A 27,062-nucleotide genomic window follows, 5' to 3' on the forward strand; every position below is an offset into this window, starting at 1 on the left:
GCGTTTTGAAAGTTTACGTCGGGAGGTAACCTAAAAAGGGGGGACAATATTCCCCCTTTTCCAGAATTTTGATAAGCCCCGCTTTCATAATCTGTTGGAATTTCCCGTTAATTATTTTTTGTGTTGCACAGTGTTATTTTTATAAGAAGGCACATTGTAATTAACTACTTTTTAATAACACTGTGCGACACAAAAATTTTTCAGGGTTTCTAATGTACCAATTATGTTTAGATGGAGTCCCTGGACCACGAAAATACCTTTGGTTTTTCTGGGGCACTTCGAAAATTTATTTTATAACGGTAACTATAGAGAAAAAACTGGTTTCATGGATTTTCTATTTGAAACTCGAATAACTTCTTTTATTTCTAACTGATTTATATTTATCTTTTTTTCTTTCGAAGAGTAGAATTTATTTTTCTTCGGACCGTACGATGAAATTATGATATGAAGCCGTATAAGTTTTATTATATTACGGGGAAGAAAATTAAAAAAGCTTTCGAAAATGAGAAAAATGTATATCTTGTTTCAAAGGAATAATTCTACTCTTCGAAAGAAAAAAGAATAAAATAAATCCGTTAGAAATAAAAGAAGTTATTCGAGTTTCAAATTGAAAATCCATGAAACCACGTTTTTCTCTATATTTACCTTTATAAAATACATTTTCGAAGTGACCCAGAAAAACCAAAGGCATTTTCGTCGTCCAGGGACAACAAATAAACAGAATTGGTACATTAGAACCCCTGAAAGATTTTTTTTTGTTATTTTGTAGCACAGTGTAATACTGCCTTAAAAATTTAAAAGTTTTATACACGAAATACTTACCAAACGGAATGGAAATATTACAAAGACATCTTTAAAAATACAAAAAGCCGGAATATTGACAGATCATCATCTAAACAGCCGTTCTAAGCATTTGGTGAGATCCCCTTCACCGTGTAAAATATGTGATGTTCTGCATATAAAATAGCCTCTTAAGCGACTAAAAAATCAGACAAAATCAAGTTTTCGGTTCATTGCAACCCCTAAATACCCTAATTCAGCATCACCGAAAATTGTAGTCGTCGTTCGTGACCATAAACTGAACTTCATGTAAAATTTGAAACCGATCGCGCGACATTTCCGCCCTCTATTAGGGTAATAGTAATACTAAACTTGACCGATCTTTATCGAAACAGACAGTCTTATTATTTGGCCCGATCCCCATCTTCATGAAAAATTTCACAATGTTCGAGCCATAATTGCTGCCATAGAAGCGACCATAAAAACAGACAAAAATATTGTTTTTGTTCCTTTTCATCCCCTAAACATTAACCGATCTTTTCCAAAAACAATAGGCCAGAACCGGTCCCACATGCAACATTTTGTGAAGATTTGTCCATAACTGTGGCCTGTATCGTGTTTACAAATTATCGCTGCGTTAACAATTCTTGGTGCTGCACAAATCTATAATACCCTGACAACATAGTTATGTAGATATATATCCTCCACCTATGTATGGATGCTCATATGAAATTGGATATTCAATTCGATTGATATAGCATTTATAAATGTTCAAAATTTTGAAACTTTGTGAGGAAGGCACCAGAAGTGGTGAACTATTAACCGCAATTACAAATTAGATCTACGTGTGCTAAAATTATAAGTTTAGATGAAATTAGATATCCCGTTCGCTCATACTAGATATACACATTTTCTAAATTTTACCCTTTGTGAGGGTGAAACTAGAAGCAGTAGACCGATAAGCCCCATTTTTAAACATTGTAATGGCTAAATATTAGGTTGTGCGATAAAAAAGATGTTTCGTTCGCAATATATTTTAAAATTAATTTTCGGCAAAATGAGGATAATTTTTTGGAGATGGTATCAGAAAAAGTTGAGCGATTTCTTATCTTCGAACTTTACCTAACTTCGGAAGAAATATTATAATGTGCAAAGTATGAATGTAATTGGTTATTACCTTCGAGAGAGCTTTCTTTCTAGTGGATTTTTCCGAGTTGTAAATCTCCCATATTCCATGTATTTGAAGGATCTTATTAACAAAGTCGCAATGTTGTTGGTGATCCGCAGGCTTGAGTTTGTGAGTTGTACTAATCAAAGACATTAAACTTCCACCATCAAAAATCAACTATCATTTCGACAGCGCAATGCAATCTCCGTAATTCTTGATACAACCTCATTTCCGAAAAAGAAGGTCCAATGATCCTGGCGGACCATAAATTGCACCAAAAAGTCAAACTGTAGAGGATAAAGAGGCTCCCAATAACAACTTTGGGGCTTCAGAGCCCCAGATACGATAATTGTGGTACCTAATGCATCTGTTGAAGTGGAAATGGACATAATCAGTCAAGATGAGTTACCGATGAAACTCCGGATAATTTTTCTACATTTCATGGATCATTTCAATAAAGACACGATGTTGTTGAAGCATGTAACACATTTATATATAAAATTTATATATTGTATATAATTAAAATTGCTGAGGAAATCGGTACACACTAATAACCATACAAAAAAAAGTCAACGTAAAATTCTATAAAAATGTTAGTGGTTTACGATCGAATGTAGGAAAAGTAAGAAAAAAATGTTATCGTAGCGAGCGATTAAAATTTACGAATGAATTGGAAAACTGAAATACTGTGAACGTCAGCAAACCAAGAATGTCGCTAGAATGACTAAAAATAATTTTGTGATTTAATTGCTTATCAAAAATCTATTCTATTTTTTTAAATAAACATTTTCCCTATTTGATTCATAATAATTTAAATCATTTTCCTTTTCACAGTGAATGTATTAATTATCAATTATGGTGCAAAACGGCTATACAAATGGCAATGGTGGTGTACCAAATGGTCATCTCGCCACAGAGAACAAACCCACCTATGCTCTGGATCATTTGGGTACGTTCAAGCTGAAAAGTGATGCTGAGGTGACGAGGCCAAAGGATAAATTGAAGACGTTGATGGAATTGGATAAAGTGGGCGGTGTTTGGCCCATGAAAATGTATATGTGCTTCAGTGGCCAATGGCTGGTGATGTTGGATAGTAATATGAAGGAAATTGAAAATTTCCCCGGATCTTTAATTACCGAACCGACTGCTTTCATAAGTGAAGATCCCATGGAGATATATAATAATTTATTGGTATTCACAGTGCCTGGCATTTCATTGGGTAATACAGAAATGCATATTTTTCAGGTGAGTGTAGGGGCGACAGAGGGAGGGCAAATATGAGAGATTTTTTAATGATACAATTGTTGCTATTGTTTTTTTATTTTCAACAGGTTAGCGATGTCTCTGCCGTCCACTTGGTTGAAGATCTCAAACAATTGTCCAGTGGCAAAGTGGTGACCATCGATCGCAACAAGACTCCCATTGTTGTGCCCAAATCGGATCGCCCCATGCACCAAAGTAAAGACCAATATGGCTTGGCTGTGGCTGCCGCCGAAGCTGCCACCGCTCAAACCGTTCAAGACCAAGAACAAACCAACAAAGATATACAAGTCTTGAATCACTGTTTCGAAGACATAGAACGTTTTGTTACCCGTCTCCAATTCGCTGCCGAGGCATTGCGTGAGCTGGAGGTGCGTAAATACGAACATAGCTCACATGGCGAAGGCCTGCTATTGAATCGTTCTCGTCCACCAACTGAAAAAGAATTCCGAGATATTTTTGCCAAACACAAACTCGCCTTCAACTATGTGCTGAAGTTGAAAAACCACTTCCAAGATCCAGCCGAACCCATCCACAACTCGTTTGTATCGCTGCAAGCCATCTATGGGGTGTGTAATGATGTTTATGTTGGTGCTGCAGTAGCTGAAGGTGTCGTAGATCCCCTGCTACGTGCCGATACAATTGCCTTCCTCAAGACATGCCTCAGCGAAGAAGAAATGAAATTTTGGCAAACGTTGGGCATAAATTGGCTACAAGCCAAGGAACATTTTAAAGATCACAAGGGTTCCTATCATCCGAAATTCTATGATGAATGGTCACCCGATTGGGTAGTAGATGAAGAGGTAAAATATATTCCACCACCAACAAAGAAATCTGTAGAACAGCAGCAGTCGGTACCAGGATCACCGGGTAATAAAAATTACAACAACACCTGGTTGGTGCGTTTGAAAACAAGAAATGTCAAAATTGCCGAAGTCATGTACAACAAGGTGGCGAACAATGATCGGGAATTGGATGTCACCAAGGGTGAATATCTTGAGGTGGGTCCAATTGGATGGTTTGATTTTTCTGTGTCGAAGTTAATTATATTCTGTTTTGTTTCTCCTTAGATCATTGATGACTCACGTAATTGGTGGAAGGCTCGCAATGCCTCCGGTAATATTGGCTATGTACCCCACACTCTCTTGGCTCCGGTTAATTTTGATCAGAACTCAAATTATTCTGGCAAGGATACAGATTCTATTGGTTCATCGACTATAGACAATAATGGTGAGTGAAATGAGTCAAAAAAAAAAAAAAAAAAAAAAAACAAAAACAAAATATAGAGGAAGGGAGATTTATAGACGAACTGGGAGTCTATGGGAGGAAATATTGACGAACAGAAGGCAGATTTTAAAGGCGACATTAAGAAATGGCTGAAGAGGGGAAGCTTTAATGGCAAGTTAAAAGGAGCCTTTCAGACAGTCTTATAGACCAGCTGTGGGTCAGGGAGTCTCTACAGACGATTTGAAGGTCAGAGATTTTTATAGACGATCTGAATGGATCCATGCCCTTATAGACGTGCTAAAGATCAGGGAGTCGAAGGTGAGGAAGCCTTTATAGATGAACTAATGGCCAAGGAGTCTTAAGAGACGAGCTGAAGATCCAGAAGACTTTATAGACAAGCTGAAGAGCAGGGTGTTCTTATAGATCAGCTGATGCTCAGCGAGTCTCTACCGACAATCTGAAGGACAGAGATCTTTCATAGACGATCTGAAGAGATCCCTTCCCTTATAAACGTGCCAAAGATCGAGTTGAAGGTGAAGAAGCCTTTATAGACGAACTGATGGCCAAGGAGTCTTAATAGACGAGCTGAAGGTCAAGACGACTTTATAGACAAGTTGAAGAGCAGGTCAGGGTCTCTCTATAGACGATCTAAATGACAGAGATTATTTTATAGACTGAAGGGATCCCTCTTCATAGACGAGCTGATGGTCAAGGAAGGTTAATAGAAGAGATGAAGTTTAGGAAGTGTTTATAGACGAGCTGAAGACCGGGGAGTCTTTATAGATAAACTGCAGGAATAAAAGCCTCAATAGAAGAGCTAAAGGGAATGAAGTCCGAGCTGATGACCAAGGTGACGTTATGGACCAACTGAAGGACATGCAGCTTTTATAGAAAAACTCATAGCGGGGAGTCCTTACTGACTGAGCTGGAGGTCAGACAGTCTTAATACCCTGAGAAGAGCTGAAGACCAGTGAATCCTACAGACGATTTGAAAGCAGTCATTTTAGGAAATACTATTAAGTTGTTCGTTTCTTTAAAAATCCGCGCCTTTTAATAGTCCTTGGAGATCGCAAGACATTTCTTTAAAAAATCCACGCCTTTTAATAGTCCTTGGAGATCGCAAGACATTTCTTTAAAAAATCCACGCCTTTTAATAGCCCTTGGAGAAATATTCTTTAAAAAATCCACGCCTTTTAATAGCCCTTGGAGAAATATTCTTTAAAAAATCCACGCCTTTTAATAGTCCTTGGAGAAATATTCTTTAAAAAATCCACGCCTTTTAATAGTCCTTGGAGAAATATTCTTTAAAAAATCCACGCCTTTTAATAGTCCTTGGAGAAATATTGTTTAAAAAATCCACGCCTTTTAATAGTCCTTGGAGAAATATTGTTTAAAAAATCCACGCCTTTTAATAGTCATTGGAGAAATATTGTTTAAAAAATCCACGCCTTTTAATAGTCCTTGGAGAAATATTGTTTAAAAAATCCACGCCTTTTAATAGTCCTTGGAGAATATTCTTTAAAAAATCCACGCCTTTTAATAGTCCTTGGAGAAATATTCTTTAAAAAATCCACGCCTTTTAATAGTCATTGGAGAAATATTGTTTAAAAAATCCACGCCTTTTAATAGTCCTTGGAGAAATATTGTTTAAAAAATCCACGCCTTTTAATAGTCCTTGGAGAAATATTGTTTAAAAAATCCACGCCTTTTAATAGTCCTTGGAGAATATTCTTTAAAAAATCCACGCCTTTTAATAGTCCTTGGAGAAATATTCTTTAAAAAAACCACGCCTTTTAATAGTCCTTGGAGAAATATTGTTTAAAAAATCCACGCCTTTTAATAGTCCTTGGAGAAATATTGTTTAAAAAATCCACGCCTTTTAATAGTCCTTGGAGAAATATTGTTTAAAAAATCCACGCCTTTTAATAGTCCTTGGAGAAATATTGTTTAAAAAATCCACGCCTTTTAATAGTCCTTGGAGAAATATTGTTTAAAAAATCCACGCCTTTTAATAGTCCTTGGAGAATATTCTTTAAAAAATCCACGCCTTTTAATAGTCCTTGGAGAAATATTCTTTAAAAAATCCACGCCTTTTAATAGTCCTTGGAGAAATATTCTTTAAAAAATCCACGCCTTTTAATAGTCCCTGGAGAAATATTCTTTAAAAAATCCTCTAGTAGGCCTTGAAAAATATTCTTTAAAAAAACCACGCCTCTAGTAGGCCTTGAAAAAATATTCTTTAAAAAAATCCACGCCTCTAATATACCTTAAAAAATATTCGTTAAAAAATCCACGCCTCTAGTAGGCCTTGAAAAATATTCTTTAAAAAATCCACGCATGTAATAGTCCTTAAAAAATATTCTTACAGAAAAGCCACCCCTCTTTGTATGCTTGAAAAATATTCCATAAAAATTCTATATACAAAGGTCCTCAAAAGATATCGGTCTCATATAAAAAATATTTTATTTCTTTATCTTACTTGCAGATCAACCCATCCAGCGTAATGTCAACAATCGCAAAACCTTGACCACCTTCATACCTCCAACGGAACAAGAATTGCAAGCTGCTCAACTGCAAAGAGCCTCTAGAAACTCTATACCCCGGTCGATAAGTATGCCCAATGTACCCATTCCCCCACCATTGCCACCACCAGATAGTGATGAAACACCATCGGGAACACTGAAGCGGAATATGGCTCTGAATGGTAATATTGCAGGTAAGTCTACTTTCACTACCCTTCCTCTCGAAAAAATTAAAAACAAAAATCATTTTTAGCAATGCGTGCTCGCACCGAATTCGATGAAAGTAGTGAGGCTCTGATGCTGCAAAGTACCATAAATGATGAATTGAAATACACCCTGCAGCAAAGGGAGCGAAGACGTGATTTGGAAATTCTGAAGACCCCACAGATTTATATCAATCAAAAATCGCCACCCAAAGAGGTTGAAGAATGGCTAAGGGGCAAAGGCTTTTCCGATGTTATTGTTAAGAAATTGCGTGGCCTAAACGGTGAGGAATTGTTTGCTCTGCCACCGCACATTATTGAAGGATATTTCGGTCAGAAGGAAAGTCGTCGTTTGATATCACAAATTGTATTGCAGAAAAATATTTGCGAAGTAAGAAAATCGGAGTTCAAATATGTTCATATTAAAATTTAATTAATTTTCCAATTTTTTATTACAGTTTAAAACTGTGCGTTCATCGGAATTATCAGCAAAATTGGCAAAGGCTCGCCAAAAAATTGAAAGTCAAAATTACGATCCCAATGAGGTCTTCTAAATGTTATTTTTTCGTTTTCTTTTTTACTTTCTATTTATTTGCAAAGTCACCTCACACATGACAATTGTATATGTATGCCGATGTGTGTGTGCGTGCGTATTGTTTAATAGAATCAAGTTTAAATGTTAATTAATTTATATGTAAATGAATTATTTCAATACTGGTTGAAAAAGAAATGTATGGCGAAGCAATGCGGTCAAAATGCATTGCCCTCATTGATCAAAAGATGTTCTCCATTCCGACAGCTATTGGGAAACATTTCATAGCTTTGCAATGTGTTCTGAAAATATGACACGTTTTAATATATCTTTTTATTAGCTAAAATATAACAAACAAATCAATTTTTGCTGGGGGTTATTTACATTTTTCTGGAATTATAATTTGTTTGATAGGCCTAAACAATAACAATAAAATTTTTAAATAAAATCCACAAAATATGATATTTTTCTTTTGGAGCTAAAAATGTTGTTTATAAAAAAGTCTTTCTCTGAAGAGAGTCTTTATAGACGAGCTCTGAAGGGAGTCTTTGTAGAAGAGCTGATGGGAGTGTTTATAAACGACTTCTTAAGGGAGCATTTATAGACGAGTTGTTACGGGAGTCTTTTTATAGACCAGCTCTGAAGGGTGTCTTTATAGACGAGTTTTAAATGGAGTCTTTATATATATAGGTCTTTATAGATGAGCTGAAGGCAGTCTCTATAGACTGGCTGAAGGGATTTTTTATAAAACAGCTGAAGGGCAGGGAAGGGTGTCCTTATCGACAAGATGGAGGGAGCCTTTTAGACGAACTGAAGGAAATGCCTTTTTATAGAAGGCGAGCCAAATGGCAGGAATCCTCATTTACGATTTGTAGGGCAGGGAATCTTTATGAAAGAGCCAAATTGCAGGGAGTCTTTTTAGACAAACTGAAGAGCAAGGTATAGGACAACCCTGCAAACAGTAGCAACAAATAATGCGAGAGAGAATTATCGGGAGAAATTGGCAAACGTATTTTCAAAGGAATGAAGAAACAACAAGAAAAACGTGAGCGTCAGCAAATCGATATATACAGGAGTCGGAATGAAGTTCGGAATTTTCAGAATATCATTCAATCAGCTGAAGAACAATAAAACAGCAGATTTCGATGGGTTACCAGCCGAACTATTCAAGACTAGTGGTCAGATTCTGGTCAGAAGCATTTACCAACTGATTACTAAAATTTGGCTAAAGGAATGTTTGCTCAATGATGCGAACTTCAGTATTCTGTGTCCCGTGCACAAAAAAGGAGGCAAGACGATATGTGCCAACTATAGAGGAATAAGTCTCTTTCCCATCGCATATAAAGTGCTATCCAGCGTATTGTGTTAACGACTGAAGCCAATGGTCAATGATATTATTGGACCATACCAATGCTGCTTCAAGCCTGGCAAGTCCACCATTGCACTATGGTTTTTTACGTTTATTTTGGCATAAACTCTAATTTTAAAGCTATTGAATTTAAATTTGGTTTGTATACATTTTTATGCTCCCAAAATGACATCCCAATTTTCATATGATTTGGGACACTATCTCATATAGCTGCATATAGCAAAATGGTTATTCCTTACTTCTGCTTTATTCAAAATAAAGGCCATGTCTCTGTCGTTGGATATTTTGGCTGAAACCGTAGCAGCATGAACTACCAACGGCGTTGCATGTTTATTTTGTGAAGCAACTTCGGAGGCTAATTTCCTTTTTAGCCTAGGTCCAGCATGTTCATAATTTAATTTTGGGCAACCTATTATTACTATAATTATGCTTTTGCTAAGCCATTTTGAATGTTGAATGCTGCTCCAAATTTCAATAAGCGCAGCATGGGCAAACACATGTTTATCAGTAAAAAACACGTGTTGGCACAAAATAGAACAAAAAAGACTAATTATTCATTATTTAACACACTTTTGTTAATAACTTGGCATTTACACCTTTTTGCAATACTTTGCCATTCACAAGTTACACTCCACGGAACAAAATTACAATTTATAGATTTTATATAAAGTTATACATAAACAAAACATTTCACAGTATTACAACAACAGACAAATTTGGCAAAAAGGGCATCTCGTCTTAATTGTACATACCTGCACTAACGTTTTCCATAATTACTCATTTTAATTTTTTTCAATTTTGTCAAATTACAAGCACTCGAACTTAGCTGATTTATACCGCCAGTTGTACCAAAAAGGTGACTGTCAAACTGCTGACTTTTAAAGCTCGCCAGCAATGTTGATATTAAATGTTTTTTTCTAATATAGGTATCTACATTTAGGAAATCAGTTACATTTCAAAATATGAAAACAAAAAAAAAAAATTGACTTTATGCCCAAAAATCATACTTTTTACCCATAGTGCATTGACCAGATTTTAACTCTGCGCCAAATCCTGGAAAATACCCACGCAAAACATATCGACACATTTCACCTATTCGTCGACTACAAAGCCAAAGTCCGATATTCCTGCAAAATTAATACGGCTGTGCAGGATAACTTTTACTGGCACAAGGTCAGCAGTTAAAGTCGGAAGGGACCTCTCGGAGCCCTTCAATATCGAACGAGGATTTAGAAAAGGTGACAGTTTGTCGTGTAACAGAAATGACACCCTGTACACTAAACAGCATTGACATAATGAAGAAGTAGTCTGCCAAAGTGGCGAGCAGACCAAACTGATGGTATCAACGCGAAAGAAAGACTCGGTGTAACTTGTAACTTGACAACTACACATTCGAGGTAGTGAGCGATCTGTACCGCCATAAACAAAACTAATAACATCAGCTGTAAAATCAGGAGGAGAATAATGTTGGCCAACAGATGCTAAGCAACTCAAAAGCAAGGCCACATCTCTCCAGACCGACGCGCCTGGAAATCTTTTTTTAAGATCGACATATGGAACAACAGTTCTGTCATAAGCCAACTAACTAAGTAAATATTTCTTATCTTGTAAACCAGATAGATTCGCATTAATTAGTTGGAAAAAATAAAATATAATTTTGTGGAAAAAATTATTCCCAAAGCTGGTTATTCAACCGGTAATTATTTTCCACACAACAGCTTCTTGGAGGCAAATTGGCAAAATCAACGGAAACGCATAAAAATTCCATCATTTTAAAATACTGGAGCAAATGACTGCCCAATCAGATAACTGCAGGCGTTGCTGTAAACTATAAAACAAACCATGACTACAACGATTATGCCAATTTTTCCTTTATTAAAATTTTGGCAATTATTGTTATTTTTTTCTTGTAATTTGTAACAAAAGAAAGAAATTTCCTAAACTGATTTTCTTTTTTCAATTTGTAAAAGCAAATAATTTATGTGCGACTGTCGTGTCAACTCATTTTTACAAAAAGGTCAACATAATGACAAAATAATTCACTGACAAATGAAAGAAACAATGTATGTATTTCTTAACGCTCCAAATAAAACACGAGCTTATGGACAGCCATTCATCCGCTCCACTCATTCGTTCATTCCAAAGACATAATTTCACAAATAGACTCTCTTGTATTTTTTTCTTCATACACGTACCACAGATTTTGTAACAACTTTTGACAAATTTGCATTCGCATGTTGCAAGAAAAGCAGCTCCATATCGCGACATTTATTACTTCGCATGTTCGGTGTCTTACAAACGCATTTGGTAACCGAGACGGGAATTTCAAGATAAATGTGGTTTGTAGGTTATTTGGGTTTCGTCGTTAATTTCTTTCTTTCTTTCGTTCGTTCGATGGACAAGTTCAATAGATCTTCATTGGCAATGTTTCGCTGGGGTGGTAAAAAACTTGAAAAACGAAATGTAAATTAACAGATCTTATAATGTGCGAGACATTGTAGTGGAAATGGGTTTTCCGCAAAACATAGTGATTTCATAACACATAAACCGAATTTTCCAAACAGATGGCATATTTTTGAATCGATTTTTTTTATATTTTTGGAGAAAATGCAAATAGGAAGGAAGCAAATTAAAGAAAATGTTTATGAAGGACACTTTGCAGTTGAAAATCTGGTCACTTATAGAGACAACCCACTCCAATACGTCCACAACACCTCTCCCAACCTCAGCACAAATCTCTGACGATACATTTTATTCAGCACGCCAATAACTCGTTTACGAAGAATCCTTTAATATCACAAATAAAAAATCTTTTAAGCTCTACATTATCGATTTCTTTCACCTCGCTTTTAAAAATTCTCATACCTTTTTTAGGTAGCCTAAAGAGACTAAAGGAAGTTTCACGAAATTTATACAGGTTGTATATAAAAAATACCTACCCGTCAACTTTATAGGGAGTCACACAAACGCTCATGTTTCCAATTAATACAACCCGCCGTTCAGATATGATCTAAAATACCAGTGCCATTCAGACATTAATCAATGCATTCCCTTCCTACAGTTCATCTATAAAAGACTTCCTGAATTTCACCTAATCTCTATAGACTTCCAGACCATAGAGTAACTTCGGGTAATGTGGACCACCATTTTCCTTTTTTTATATTGTGGGCGTAACAAAGGTAAAAAATAAAAACAAATTGTCCTTTAGCTTGTCAAAAATTATATATATAAAAAGATTGCTCTCTGCCCTTCAAATCGCTTCTATGGACTCCCTGTCCTTCAGCTCGACTATCAAAACTCCCAGCCTTTCAGATCATCTAAACGAACTCCATGCTCTTCAGCTCGTCTATTCAAGACTTTCTGTCTACATCATGTTTGTTTTCACCAATTGCGAAAACATTTATACTTAGATATGGGGTGTGGTCCACATTTGACACATCACCAGAAGTTACTCTTCGACATAAACTCTGAGCCCTTCAAATTGACTATAAAGACTCCCTGAACTTCAGATTGTATGAACGGCCTCCCTGTCTGTTTGAGATTCCCTGGTAGTCTATAAAGGCTCCGTGCCCTTCATATAGTTTGTAAGAACTCCATTTCCTCAGCTGTTCTTTAATATGTCTATAAAAAATCCAACAATTCAGGTCGTCTATAAAGACTCCCAGCCAAGCTTTCAGCTCGTCTATAAAGGCTCCTAGTCTCTAAAGACTACCTGCCATTTTGAACACATATAACCTCTCACTAGCTTCAGCTCGCCCATAAAGACTCACTGCATCTCGTCTATAAAGACTACCTTCAGATCGTCCATCAACACTCCTCTCAGCTCGTCTTTCAAGAATCTCTTAAGCTCGTCTATAAAGACTTCTCGCCTAAAAAGACTTATTTTAGCTCGTCTATAAAGACTCCCTGCAGGCATCGCCTATTAAGACTCAGATAAAGACACTCCATCAACACTCCTCTCCGCTCGTCTTTCAAGAATCTCTTAAGCTCGTCTATAAAGACTTCTCGCCTAAAAAGACTTATTTTAGCTCGTCTATAAAGACTCCCTGCAGGCATCGCCTATTAAGACTAAGATAAAGACTCCCTTCAGTTCATTTATAAAGACGGTCTTCAGCTCGTCTATAAAGACTCCCTTTAGCTCGTCTATAAAGACTCCCTTCAGTTCGTCTATAAAGATTCCCTTCAGCTCGTCTATAAAGATTCCCTTCAGCTCGTCTATGAAGACTCCCTTCAGCTCGCCTATAAAGACTCCCTTCAGCTCGTCTATCAAGACCCCTTCAGAGCTCGTCTATAAAGACCCCTTCAGAGCTCGTCTATAAAGACTCCCTTCAGAGCTCGTCTATAAAGACTCTCTTCAGAGCTCGTCTATAAAGACTCCCTTCAGAGCTCGTCTATAAAGACTCTCTTCAGAGCTCGTCTATAAAGACTCCTTTCAGCTCGTCTATAAAGACTCCATTCAGCTCGTCTATAAAGACTCCATTCAGCTCGTCTATAAAGACTCCCTTCAGATCTCGTCTATAAAGACTCCCTTCAGATCTCGTCTATAAAGACTCCTTTCAGCTCGTCTATAAAGACTCCCTTCAGAGCTCGTCTTTAAAGACTCCCTTCAGCTCGTCTATAAAGACTCCATTCAGCTCGTCTATAAAGACTCTCTTCAAATCTCGCCTATAAAGACTCCCTTCAAATCTCGCCTATAAAGACTCCCTTCAGAGCTCGTCTATAAAGACTCCCTTCAGAGCCCGTCTATAAAGACTCCCTTCAGAGCTCGTCTATAAAGACTCCCTTCAGAGATCGTCTATAAAGACTCCCTTCATAGCTCGTCTATAAAGACTCCCTTCATAGCTCGTCTATAAAGACTCCCTTCAGAGCTCGTCTATAAAGACTCCCTTCAGAGCTCGTCTATAAAGACTCCCTTCAGACCTCGTCTATAAAGACTCCCTTCAGAGCTCGTCTATAAAGACTCCCTTCAGAGCTCGTCAATAAAGACTCCATTCAGAGCTCGTCTATAAAGACTCTCTTCAGAGCTCGTCTATAAAGACTCCCTTCAGAGCTCGTTTATAAAGACTCCCTTCAGAGCTCGTCTACAAATACTCCCTTCAGAGCTCGTCTACAAATACTACCTTCAGAGCTCGTCTACAAATACTCCCTTCAGAGCTCGTCTATAAAGACTCCCTTCAGAGCTCGTCTATAAAGACCCCCTTCAGCTCGCCTAAAAATACTCCTTTCAACTCGTCTCTGGAGGGGGAAGAAGTGATGTACCATCTGTCTCATTACGTTTAATTAAACGAACACCAAAGAAGCGGCACTGTAAAAAAAATACAAACACCTGTTTGGAATTTGTCACTTTGTTTTTAATGACTGTGTTGTCTATTTGTTTATGTTTGTTGTTTTTTTTTTTCGGACGCATCTTCCGTATAAAATATAACAATCGTATTATTAGCGGTAGAGATACGTCTAGTCGCCGTCTTGCAACATTGTGTGGAATGGGTAGTGATTTACAACAATGTTATCACCGTAGATCATTTTGCATTTATCCATCAGGGTCATTATATCCGACAAAAGTCTGATGATGGCGAGATGGTGACATAAGAAATTTCAATGGTGGGGAGACTCTGTTTTTCACGCACATCTCAACATTGACTCTGTTGAAAATGAGATGTGGGGAAAACAAACAAACAAAAAATAATGTGTGGAAAATAACAATATTATGATAGATGGAGATGATGGAGTATTGTGTCTGGATCGGTTAACTGTTCCCAGCACCAGTTTAAAAAAGTTTTAATTAATTGCTGACATGCCATCATCATGTGGCAAACGTTAGGTGCCGAAAACAACTCGAATACGATTTGACAACCGAATATGCAAAAGAAGGATTATGCTTCTTTTTGCAAAACTGATAACAAATCCGTCATGGGAAAACTGTAAACAAAATTGGATGGCCCGAGGCGGGTAGTAAACAGCAAGACAATGAATGAAAAAGCTTTCGGATTCAACTTGGAAAATCGGAATGAATAGTTGTGTTAGTGCATTGTGAGCTTTTCATTGAACATTTTTTCTTTTTTGGCTTAAGTTGTTATGGTTAGGGCAGAAAAATAGTCTGCAAAGCTATGGTTATACTGAGGAACAAATTTATAGGTACAGAGACAGAAAATGTTATATAGACGAACTGAAGGGAGTCTTTATAGACGAGCTGATGGGAGTCTTTATAGACGAGCTGATGGGAGTCTTTATAGACGAGCTGATGGGAGTCTTTATAGACGAGCTGATGGGAGTCTTTATAGACGAGCTGATGGGAGTCTTTATAGACGAGCTGATGGGAGTCTTTGTAGACGAGTTGATGGGAGTCTTTGTAGACGAGCTAAAGGGAGTCTTTCAGACGAGGTCAGAAGGGAGATTTTCAGACCAGGTCAGAAGGGAGTCTTTTAGACGAGGTCAGAAGGGAGTCTTTATAGACGAGGTCAGAAGGGAGTCTTTATAGACGTGGTCTGAGGGAGTCTTTATAGACGAACTGAAGGGAGTCTTTATAGGCGAGGTCTGAAGGAAGTCTTTATAGACGAGTTAAAGGGGATCTGTATAAACGAGTTGTAGGGAAACGTCATAGACGGAGTGCAAAAAGCCCTTTATAGACGAGTTATTGGACGTCTTAAGGACTTCGTTAAGGGAGTTTTAAAGCGGAGCTGAAGGGAGTCTTTATAGACGAGTTAATGGGAATATTTATAGATGAGCTGAAATTGGTCTTTATAGAGAAGATGAAGGAGGAAGGTCTTTATAGATGAACTGAAGGGAGTCTTTATAGACGTGCCCTGAAGTGAGTTTTTATGAACGAGCTCTGAGTGAAGTCATTATAGACGTGTTGAAGCGAGTCTTTATAGAAGAGGTGGAGGGATATCTAGGTTTGAAGGGAGTCTGCATTGACGAGCTGAAGAGCGTCTTTATACATAAGTAGAAGGTTGGTTCTATGAAAGAGAAGATCTGAAGGACCGACCATAAAGTCTTCATATACGAGATTAAGACATGAAGTGGAGCTGAAGACCTGCAGTTTTTGTAGACTGAATGTTAAGAAGTTCCTGTAGACGAGCTTAGTGAGACGACCTGAACTCAGAATGTAGTTGTTAACGTGCTGAGACCAGGAAGTCGTCATAGACGAGTTGAAGGTAGTCTTCTGCAGTCAAGTTGAATATCAGAGAGTTTCTATAGATAAACTAAAAGGCGAGGAGTCTCTATATATAGGCTAATTGTCAGGTAGTTTTCGTAGACGAGCTGAAAGACACTGCCCAGGTGAAGGGTATTATGTTTCCATAAAAGAACTGAAAACAGAGGTGTCTCCTTTGGCAAGCTAATTGACAGGGAATCCTCATAGGCCAGCTGAAAAACACTGGGCCTCTATATGGGAGAAAAAGTTAGGGAAATCTCTATATACAGTTGAAGGCCAGGGAGTTAAATAGAAATACCTTACAGACGAACTGAAGGACAGTGAATCGATATAAAGGGGGCTTTGATAGTATGAAAGGGAGTCATTATTGGCGGGCAGAGGGATCTTCGAAAAAAGTAAGTCCTTCTAATCGAAGTGAAGCCTTTGGTGACCTTCAGATTCTTAAAAAAACTTCATCGTAAATCTTGAAGTCGTTGTAGACAAGTTTAAGACCAGAAAGTCGAAAAGAACCTCAAAAAACGAGCTGTGGTTTAGTGGGTTTTCACAGAAAATGTGATAACAGAGAGATTTATGCGCGAGCTGTAGAACGTTTCTATAGGCGAGCTGAGGGCTATGCAATCTGCATACAAGGTGGTGTTTATAGAAAAAATGAGGTGTACCTCATTTTTACATCTAAGAGTCAGATAGTTATTCCAATAAACAAATGAACTTTTGCCGGTCTTCAGTATACAGCTATGGGTCATCCAAAAGAAGATAAATTTCTACGGGTCTTATATTTTCATTTCTACTGCTCTTGTATTTCTTCAGGGTCTCCAAAGAGATCCTGATGACAGAGAGTATTTATAGGAGTATTATAAAGAATATGAAGGTAGCTTCTGTAAACCGGAGGAAGTCTATATATACGATCTACAGACAGATCGTTGGTTGATCTAACGTTCTGGTTGTTCTTTCTATAAACACAGAGACATCTGCCTATCTGCAGTATGCAGCTGAGATTCTCCGGAAGAAGATAAACTTCGACTCCATTTATAGGATCTGATGGCTGAGAGTATTTATAGACGAGTTGAAGTTGGGTCACTGTAGAAGCCTATTTATGACCTGCGGTATTGAAAGAGTCCATGTGTTAGATTTACATCAGATTGTTGTTTCTCTACGGTTTTTCCATTTACAGCTGGGAGCCCTACAGAAGAATATGACCTTTTACTGGTTTTATAGCCATATCCAGGTCTTTTTTTCGAAAGGAGAAATTCCGCAAGTTCTATACATAGATTCCCACATCCTTTTCAATAAATTCTTGTTTTTTTTTATTTCAAATTTCTAAACAAACATCTTGACAAACTTGATATATGTATCTGCGTTTGTGTTGTCAATTCCAAACAATGATTTGCTCCTGTTTGACACAGAGAACAAGAAATCCCCTCCATTAAACTGTCGCAGTTCAGCTCAATGCCTTTGTGGTCAGCGATTTGCAGTTAGCGCACGCTGACTAAGAAAACAAAAAAAAAGAAAAAGCCGGTGTCTAAAGAAACACAAAAAGCTACGCTTGATAGGTGCTGCGCACATGCGCACAACAATGCTGCACTGTACACTTTCTGGTAATGTGGTCTACCGTTCGGCGCAGCAAAGGCAGCGAATATAAATATCAAACAATTTTAAGCGCACACGTTAGTCTGCCGTTACAAGCATTTGAAGTCAGAGCCCGAAACGAACCGAATAACCAACCAACCGCCCAACCAAAAAGGCAAAGCTTTTGTTTGCAATTGGGGTTGAAATTCAAAGAATTGAAAAACAGAAAAATTGTAACGATAGAAATTTGATTTAAAATTAAAAATTGAATTTATTTTCGATTTAAAATTCGATTTAAAAATTGAATTTATTTTCGATTTTAAATTTATTTCGAAAAAAAAGAAAAAATCAAGGAGAAAAAAATCGACACTTGAAAAGTGAAACAACAAAAAATAATTAATTCCGTTTTTTGCATGCAATCAATATTTTGTGAAAATTTTTTACTCTGTGTTCCAAAAAGTTTGTGTGTAAAAAATATAACAACAAACAACGAAATAGTTAATAAAATGAAATTGTAAAAAACGCAAAGAAAAAAAAACGAAACTACTTTCCTTCTTACCTACATTCCTCGGCGCCTTCTTGATAAGGAAGTAGTAAAATACTCATAAATAAATACATTTCTCGGTTTGAGTTTCGAAGTGGTGAAGGAGAAAAACCTAGTAAAGTTGTAAAAAACCAACAATAAATGAAATAAATATTTATAATAAATACAAAAAATATTTTGAACAAATCAAATCCAACGAGAGTCACTCCTACAATCCATTAATTCCGGCTAGACTGAATTCGAAAAAAATTAAGGTAAGTGTTTTAGTAACACATTCCGCTATTGGCTTCTAATTTTGTGTGTGAATGTTTGCGTGTTTTTTGTTTCGGTTTGGCGTGAAAGTTAATAATATAAAATATTTTTTTTTACAAATTAGCAATGCGAATTAATAGTCAAAATAAATTGTATGTGCTGAGTTAAAAACAATTGAAACGGATTCGAATTGATTTTCTTTGTCCATCCGCAAAGATAGGGGTTTAATTTTATTAACTAAAATTGATTAAAATTGTGACTTTATGGGAGAAAAGGAAATCACACTCCCAATTGTTTGTTCACCGGTGTGAGAAATTTCAAATTTCACGGTTTGAGCATTTCGGGGTAATCATGTTAAACAAAATTGAATAAATGGATGCTGTTAGATTCAATCTACTTAGTTAGTAAAACAATTTTGCATTTTTTAAATAAAATGTCTTAATTTGAAGGACCTTCAAAAGAAAATATTTGGAATTGACGTCATTGCGATTTGTTCCAAACAAATTTAGGCCATATTGTTTAATGAATAATTCCTGCATTGTCAGATTCTGTTTGGATTCTCAGAGTATACAAAACATGCATTTTTGTATCATGACTGTTAAAGGCTAGAAAAAAACTAATGCTAATGATTTACACCCTCCGCTTTATGCCCAGTGATGGACCCTTTCCTACGCAGAATGTCCTTAAGCGAAATATTGGGTTTAGGACCCAAAGTTTCTTTGGACCAACCCCTTTTCAGGCAAATCGGATGCGATTCAAAATTAAATCAAGTTCCACTCCTTGATGCACCCCTTCCGTTCAAATTTTTTTAGAAAATTAAATATATAAATTATGATTTGAAACAAATTTTGCACATCATATTATTTTTACAAAGCTTGTATAATGTTCAAAAATGGGACTAATTTGAAAAGTTGTAAATTTCATATAAGCAAACCAAGGTATATTTATAAGGTAACCGTATCAAGGCAGCTGATGGTAACATTATATGTCAAACAGAATTTTGTTATTTTAATTCGCCGTAGGTAGATAAAAAGAGAATTTAAATTTAAAAACAAAAACAATGCGTTTGCTTTTTATTGAAATACATGTTGTGAAAGAATTAAAAAAACCAATAACATAAATCTGGAATATTGGACTTAAATTTTTTGCGGAGCAAAACTATGCGGTGATTATCTTATACTTCAGCCTCTAACAATACCATAGTTATGACCTTCATAGAAAATGAAATAAAGTTATTGGTCCATTTCAAAATATCATTGCCAAAACTATTGGTTTTGCCTTTGACCAGAACGGAATGAACATCATAACTTAATGAAGTACAGATGGATGGGCACACAGATATGACTTGAATTTCAGTTGATACAACAGATAACATAAGAACAAACTCTACCCTTAAAGGAGATGAAATTTAAACAGAAAAAAGATAGTGGATTCTACACCCAGAATATTTTGTCCGTATTTGTGAATCTTGGAGCAGTTAAATTTTGCTAGATTTCCGACACCGAAACACGTTTTGTATGCCTTTATCATGGTATATTTAAATTTGTTTCGAATTTCATTTGGAGTCCATGGAATGCATTAAAATTCAAGGATAAATAGTCAACGCCCGGTTCCGTTCCTAAGTTCTTCATTGAATTTAAGTCGCGGTTTGATGTTCTTTTTCAATCACCAATCTGAATTTGCACAAACATTCATAATTTTAAAAATTACTAAAAAGTAAACAAATATTTTTAATATTTCAAAATGCTGAATTCTGATTGGTTGAATGAAATTCGCTTCAAATTTGATATGTTACGGCGAATCAATTATTATTTGCCTTGTTAACTATTTTGACATATCATGTTCCCAATTCGCCGATGCGGCTACCTTATGTATCTACCTTGAAGCAAACGGAGCAACAACTTTTACCATCAAGACCGATGACTTGATATATTTGACATTTTTAAAAATTGTTGTATTCGAAATATTTTTGACAAATCTAGATCTGGTTACAAAAGGATCAACATTTTAAAAACTTGTAAATTTCATGAGAAGCAAATGGAAAATCTGATTAGATCTTTAGTTGTACATTAATAAAAGCATATATACTAGGAAACATTTTAGAACCAAATCATTGGCAAACTTACCCATTGAATATATAAGTCTTCGTTTGAAGTGGATATTTCATTATCTTGTTTAAACCCTTTTCTGGAAAGACAGAGAATAATATGGAAAATAATATTAAAAATGTGAATAAGACATTTCCAATATATCTAAGTAGGTAGTAAAAAAAGGTGCCGATTTCCTTGTAAATCAATATAACAATGGATTCGAATGTTCGACTCACATTAGATAGAATTTAATATTTTTTGTGAAGAAATTTATTCAATTCAATTTAAATAAAATATTCATTATCAGAAAACTCATAGGCAAAATTGGTACATATACACTGGCTGGCGATTTAATTCAAATTTTGCGCATCGCAAAGTTCGATGATAGTACCTTCCGTATAAATGGTCAAAATTTTGCTGAATAATAAATATACAATAACCTGCAAAATAATTAGAATTAGAAGGATATATAGAGACATTGGTGCACCATTTACCTTAAATCGGACGAAAATATATATGGTAGCTATATCTAAATCTGAACCGATTTTTCCCAATTTCAATAGGGTTCGTCCTTCGGCCAAATAAGTGACCTATGCCAATTTTCATCCAATTCGAATCATAAATGCGACCTGTACTTTGTTTACAATTTAACATGGACAGACAGACGGACGGATATGCATAGATCGACTTAGAAAGTGATTCTATGTATATTCTCAAAAGGAACCATGGGTCTATCTCGATTATTTTTGCCTGTTACAAACATATGCACAAAGACATAATACCCTGTACCACAGTGTGGTGAAGGGTATACAAAAATTAAAGAAAACGATCACTGCGCAGGAAAAATTGCGCCCTTACAACAACAAAAATACAAATTTATTTATTTTGTGTCGACAACTTAAAAACATAGCCAAAGTGTTTTACGCATATAGAGAACAAGATTGACATTCAAAGGTGTCCACCTCTCCCATTACAACATTCAATAATGCAAAATGAGGGGGTCTGCGGGACCTTTATAAATACTTCATTACGTTGCTAAGAACCAATGTATGAATTTAAAGAATAATATCAAGGGGACTCCCCCGAAACTCGTTTTCAAAAAAACTCAACTTCTCAAGAATGCCTCAATAAAATTTCAATTGAAGATCTCAACAATTTTTGAAGATATAGCTGATTTCATGTGTCAGCATCAAGCGATGGCAGAAGTGCTTCTCAAAATTTAGACGCGGTTTTCTCGAAACAGTATTTTTACGAATGGCAGGCACAATAAAAATAAAAAAAAAATTAAACCAGCCCGTTCCAAATTTTAACACCTTATGCTATGCGTTCATATATATCGTATGAACTAGAATAAATGTAATTGGTCGAGATCTTCCTTATTTTCTAACTTGATTTGTGGTCAAATATATGGAATATTCCCAGAATTAGGTTTCAAATGTCCGTGATTTTTTTTAATTGTATTGCGATGTTAATAATCGTAGTTTACACCAGAGATAGACTTGTACTTTTTTCGAATGTCGTTGGATTCGGACGTTCCAGTGGTCGGAAATCATGTCTGCAGTCGAAAACAAGTACTTTCCTTTAATTAAAAAAGTCTTCAAAAACATATGTACAAAGTTAAAAGTCTTCAATATAATGTACGTTCTTTTGCCAGCCGTTTGAAAGTCGCCAACATTTCAAATCTCTTTAGAACAGTAACATTGGTCTTGAATAAATTAAGCCCTCTGGTTTTATTTCAAACATCATGTTATTAGCTTTATATCATTGTAATACTCCGCATATCGAAGTCATTACCAGTTTGAACTTTTTGTACTTCAAACAGCCACATCCTTAACTAAGATCAACAACAGCAACCAGAATTCTATATTCAAGGTCTATTCGTTCAGTTTATAGCACTAGTACCTGATTCCCAGGGTTGAGGGTAATATTTTTCAAAAACCCAATAAATTCTATCCCAGATCAGAGAACCCAATGTAAAATCAAATAAATCTAACTTCAACATACTCGTTGTGTTCACCTTGACATAGAAAATCGAAATCTAACTTTTTCCAACGTACCATTTATACAACACCCAATAAATATATTACGGAATTCCAAAAACTATGTTAACCACTTTTTGTTAATCTTAGAAAAATCGACAAACAAAAGTTGAGATATCTCGATTTTTAAATATATATCATGCGTATATAATATATATCATCGCATAAGGCGTTACTTATATTCCACATATATCTATGTAGGAACATTTTGTGCAATGAACCCAGAAAACCAAATTAAAACTAAGTGATTTAGAAAGTATAAAAAAAGTATAAAAAAATTCAAAAAATCAAACAGAGGTATGTTTATGTGGAGCAATACCAAAATGTGAACCGATATATATATATATACAAGCATAACATCGTAAGAGTAATAGTACGACCTTTCAAAGGTCCATATTAGATATTAGCGCCCTTTTGTAATTTCGACAGAAAGGCATACCGTATGACGGGAATGCGAACTTGGTTAAATCGACATAAAATTTTATTCCAAACTCCTCTCCTTACTCCATTTAGTACTTATCGAGCACTTATTGTGCAATTTTTTTAAAACCTCCAGCAATCAGTAACCCAAACCACATTTAGATATTTAAAAAAAAAAAATCCTTGTAAATTCGGTTCTGGGCAAACATGACACCTATTGGTAATTATTGAGTAATTTAGGGGACACAATGCAATGAAAAACTTTATTTTTTGCCCGTTTTTAAGTTGATCTCACTATTCGAATATCACGAAATTTTACTCGGAGTAGGAGATCTGCCCTACGAATATGGATGGCTTTTTTGATGATAATTGACCAATATTAGTTGGTCAAATGAACACATAATTTTACGACTAAAATTTCAAATTTGTCATTTCGGGGTTTCGTAGGCTGATATTTATGCAGAAAAAATATATTCAGATAAATATAGGTTCATGTCTTCGCATAGGCCCCATATACACGTCCTTCTCAAATTTCTGTATTAAGGTTTTGGTCGTTTTTTTTTCAACAGAAAGGGTTTTAATTAGGCATTGCGCGATTTTGATGCCACATTTTTCAATCAAACATAGGGTGGAAAACATATTTGCAGAATTTTTAGGTGGTTGAATGTTCTATCCACATTCTCCCACTGAAATGTTAGTCATTTTACATTCAGAACAAAAAAAACTGCTTCCGAGAAAATTTTCAGTTTCCTTTTTCTTAATTAATTTGCTCAGAGCATAATCATACAACATCGGACCACTTACAAATCTTATGTCTGCAGTTCATACCTTTAAATTTATATACTTAAACTACAACATATAAATAACACTCCTACGCATTCGGAATTGCTATATTTCCGTCAACATTAATTCTCAAGCTAATCACATCTATCTACCTCATTCATTCGTTCCGTCATTCATCAGTTACTGTGTGTTTGCTCTAAATGGTTATGTCAGATTTTGTAAATACCAATTTACAAAGCTCGCAGACACTTTAAAATGTTTTCATCATGCAACAAACTCAACACAACACCACAACAACAACGATGCTGTAAATGCAAACAACAAACATACAAAAAAGAATCACGAACTTTTCTTTAGTTGTTGCTACAGATATTCCGATATTACGAACTTATACTTAGTACATGTCTTTATTGCTTCCCATACGACAAATAAAACATGGAAAAACAAAAAAAAAAAACACTCTGCAAAGGCACAAACAGATCCGACAAAGTTCGCAAAATTGCCTTACCTCCTATCATCAAACGGTTGCAAAAAAATATCACAGCAGGCAAAGAGTCAATGGTAGAATTGCCCTAAACTGAATTCACACGCTGCTCAACAGTCAGGCAACTAGGCAGTCAGTGTGTCAGTAGGCAAAGCTGAACCTATAGTCAAAGCAATGAAAATGGAAAATTTGTCAAGACAAACATTTAAATGGAAATCTAAGTCTCAAAAGAAACCAAAATGCTAAGCAAATGAAGTTAATCTCCTTCTCAACACCAAATAATGTCCAAAAAACAAAATCAAGAAAACAATTAAAAAAACTCGAAAACAAAAAGAATTTTTTATTATAAATAACAAAACAAACCCAAAAAAACGAAACTAGGTGCGGTAACAACTCCCAACAATGGTCACAATTCCCTAGCCAGAAAAAAAAACAAACACAAAACCCCACAATGTTTCCATATTTGAAAATTTCCATTGAAAATCAAAGTTTTTTTTTTGTTTTGAGAAACAAAAAAGACATAAAGTCCAATGAATTCAACCTGAAAGTAGGCCTCTTCCCTTCGATGACATTTAACCCAATTTTTACCACTCTCATATGTAACAAACAAACAGACCATACATGTCAGTCCAACATTAATAAGTATTATTATGCCAACAATTATTGGTTTTTGTTGTTGTTGTTTGTTTTTTAAGTTTTTCTTTTCCAAAGAGAAAGGTATCAACCATGTCGGTGTCTACTTCGAACAAAGAAAGATATTTCCCATTGATGGAATGGAGGCTAGTATTTAAATTGTTTTAAATATGTCACTAATTTAGAGTGATATGCCACCATCGGTTGACATCTTAAGTATAGCCTGTTACATAACCCTAATTTGCATCATTACCAGCTCTCTTTTTATTTTGTGGCTTGAAGTTCCCATCCCATGTCAAATTTATGGATGTAGTTGGTGATAATTATATGGTACCAATTTCAGCCACTTAAACTGAAATGATATGGAGATGGGGAGAAAATTCATGGAGTATCCAGGCGAATCAGAATAGATATTTAAATCAGATAGATATGTGTAGAGAGTTGAACGGGAACGAGACTTCTATAGTCGAGCTGGAGGGCAGCGAGTCTTAAAAAAGGTGATCAAGCCGTATTCTATATATATGAGATGAAACAAGTGGCCTTTTATAGACGAACTAAAGACATCTTCTAAAGGCGAAGATCCGCTGGTCTTCTAACCACAGGAAGTCTTATATAGACGACATAAAGGGGCAAGGAGTCTTTACGAGACGAAATTAAATACATGGTCTTCTATAAACAAGCTGGAGGGCAGGGCGCATTTGTTGATGAGATGGGAGTCTTAATAGGCGACATGAGTCAGGGGTATATATATACGAGCTGAACGGCGCACAGTGGGTTGAGCGGTAGTCAAAGTGGCGATTAATTCAGGAAAGCCGTAATTTTAAAATATTGTTATTTTTTATTGATGGATATTCATAAATAATTAGAAAAACAAAAAAACTGTTTTAATATTTTATGGTCTTTTTTGTATTTTGGAAAAAGTGGTCTTATATCACAATTTTCGCTATAACTAAGAAAAATTAAAAGTTAGGAAATGCAATTGAAAGTTAGAGCATACTTACTGTGCTTTTAGAAAAAATATTGTTCTTAAAATATAAAAATTAATAAATATTTAATCTGTATTTATATACCCAAAATTTTAAATTAAAATCCGATTTTTTTCAAATTCCACATATTTTAAAAAGGTTACATTTGAAAATATTATTATATCTTATTGATCAATATTCATAAACAAAAACCATAGTATAAAAATAAAACAAACAACCATTGCAGGAAAAAAAATAATTAAAAAATATAATTGTACGGTTTTTTATTAACTTCATTTCAAATATTTTAACAATATTATTAATTTCATAATCATCATTTACTGCACTACCATTATAAAATTAATTTACTTAATAATAATCATTTACTTCTTAATCATCATACAATTCGTTAAAATAATCATCATCATCTTCCTCACCATTATCAATTTCCTTTTGGGTAAGGATAAGTAAGTCCAAAGCAGTCTGAGGCATTTGCTGTATTTTCTTTTGACAACTCTTCCTCTTGCTCGAAATAAATGGATCTGAACTTAAAAGAAATCTATTAAAGACGTCTTCTATATTATTTTCCCGACTGAATTTACTGGAAAAGTGCTCCCAAAAGATTTTGAAGTCCTTATTTCTGGCTTCCTGTGATTCTTCATTAAGCTGAGTTATTTTACAAATTCTTTAATAAGTCAAAAAATGCACCAAATCGCCAAAATGTTTTTCTGGAATTTATAAGCTTAAACTTCATATAAGCAGTTTTACTAAGATTCACCGATAATTCAGTTGAAATCCAATACAAACATCAAAAATACCTCATTTTTGGAGCAATTTCCTTATTTTTTTAATATTTCCAAAACATTTATCTAAACAAACAAATATTTTTCATATGCTCAAACACCGGAAGTATACGGAACTTTGAAGACACACTACAAATAAAGTAAACAACTAAGAACTTTTTTTTTGGCAATTAGTGATGTAGAATTCTGTTTCCTTTCACCCGGTACCAAAAACGGTTATTAAAGTTAAAGTTCATTTTTTGAATTAATCGCCAATTTGCCTACCGCTC

General features: G+C 35.4%; 1 protein-coding gene across 1 annotated transcript; it reads left to right on the forward strand.

Annotated features, from left to right (window-relative positions):
• Positions 1-2,773: 2,773 nt before the first annotated feature.
• Positions 2,774-7,749, forward strand: LOC133326862 (epidermal growth factor receptor kinase substrate 8). The gene is made up of 7 exons (XM_061535470.1): positions 2,774-3,193; positions 3,280-4,209; positions 4,279-4,438; positions 5,253-5,266; positions 6,935-7,151; positions 7,211-7,551; positions 7,619-7,749. The coding sequence occupies exons 1-7, from the start codon at positions 2,804-2,806 to the stop codon at positions 7,712-7,714; spliced, it is 2,148 nt and encodes a 715-aa protein (XP_061391454.1). The 5' UTR covers positions 2,774-2,803; the 3' UTR covers positions 7,715-7,749.
• Positions 7,750-27,062: the final 19,313 nt, after the last annotated feature.

Source organism: Musca vetustissima, unplaced genomic scaffold, assembly GCF_032173495.1.
Source record: "Musca vetustissima isolate MV318-11 ecotype Yass unplaced genomic scaffold, APGP_CSIRO_Mvet_v1 utg5675, whole genome shotgun sequence".
NCBI lineage: Eukaryota > Metazoa > Arthropoda > Insecta > Diptera > Muscidae > Musca > Musca vetustissima.

What these genes read in the sequence shown, in the direction of transcription:
- LOC133326862 (XM_061535470.1), top strand. Translation starts at nt 2,804, where the DNA reads ATGGTGCAAAACGGCTATACAAATGGCAATGGTGGTGTACCAAATGGT. An exon ending in CCAAGGGTGAATATCTTGAG is followed by an intron (nt 4,210 to 4,278) that starts GTGGGTCCAATT and finishes GTTTCTCCTTAG; the next exon opens with ATCATTGATGACTCACGTAA. An exon ending in TGCAGAAAAATATTTGCGAA is followed by an intron (nt 7,552 to 7,618) that starts GTAAGAAAATCG and finishes TTTTTATTACAG; the next exon opens with TTTAAAACTGTGCGTTCATC.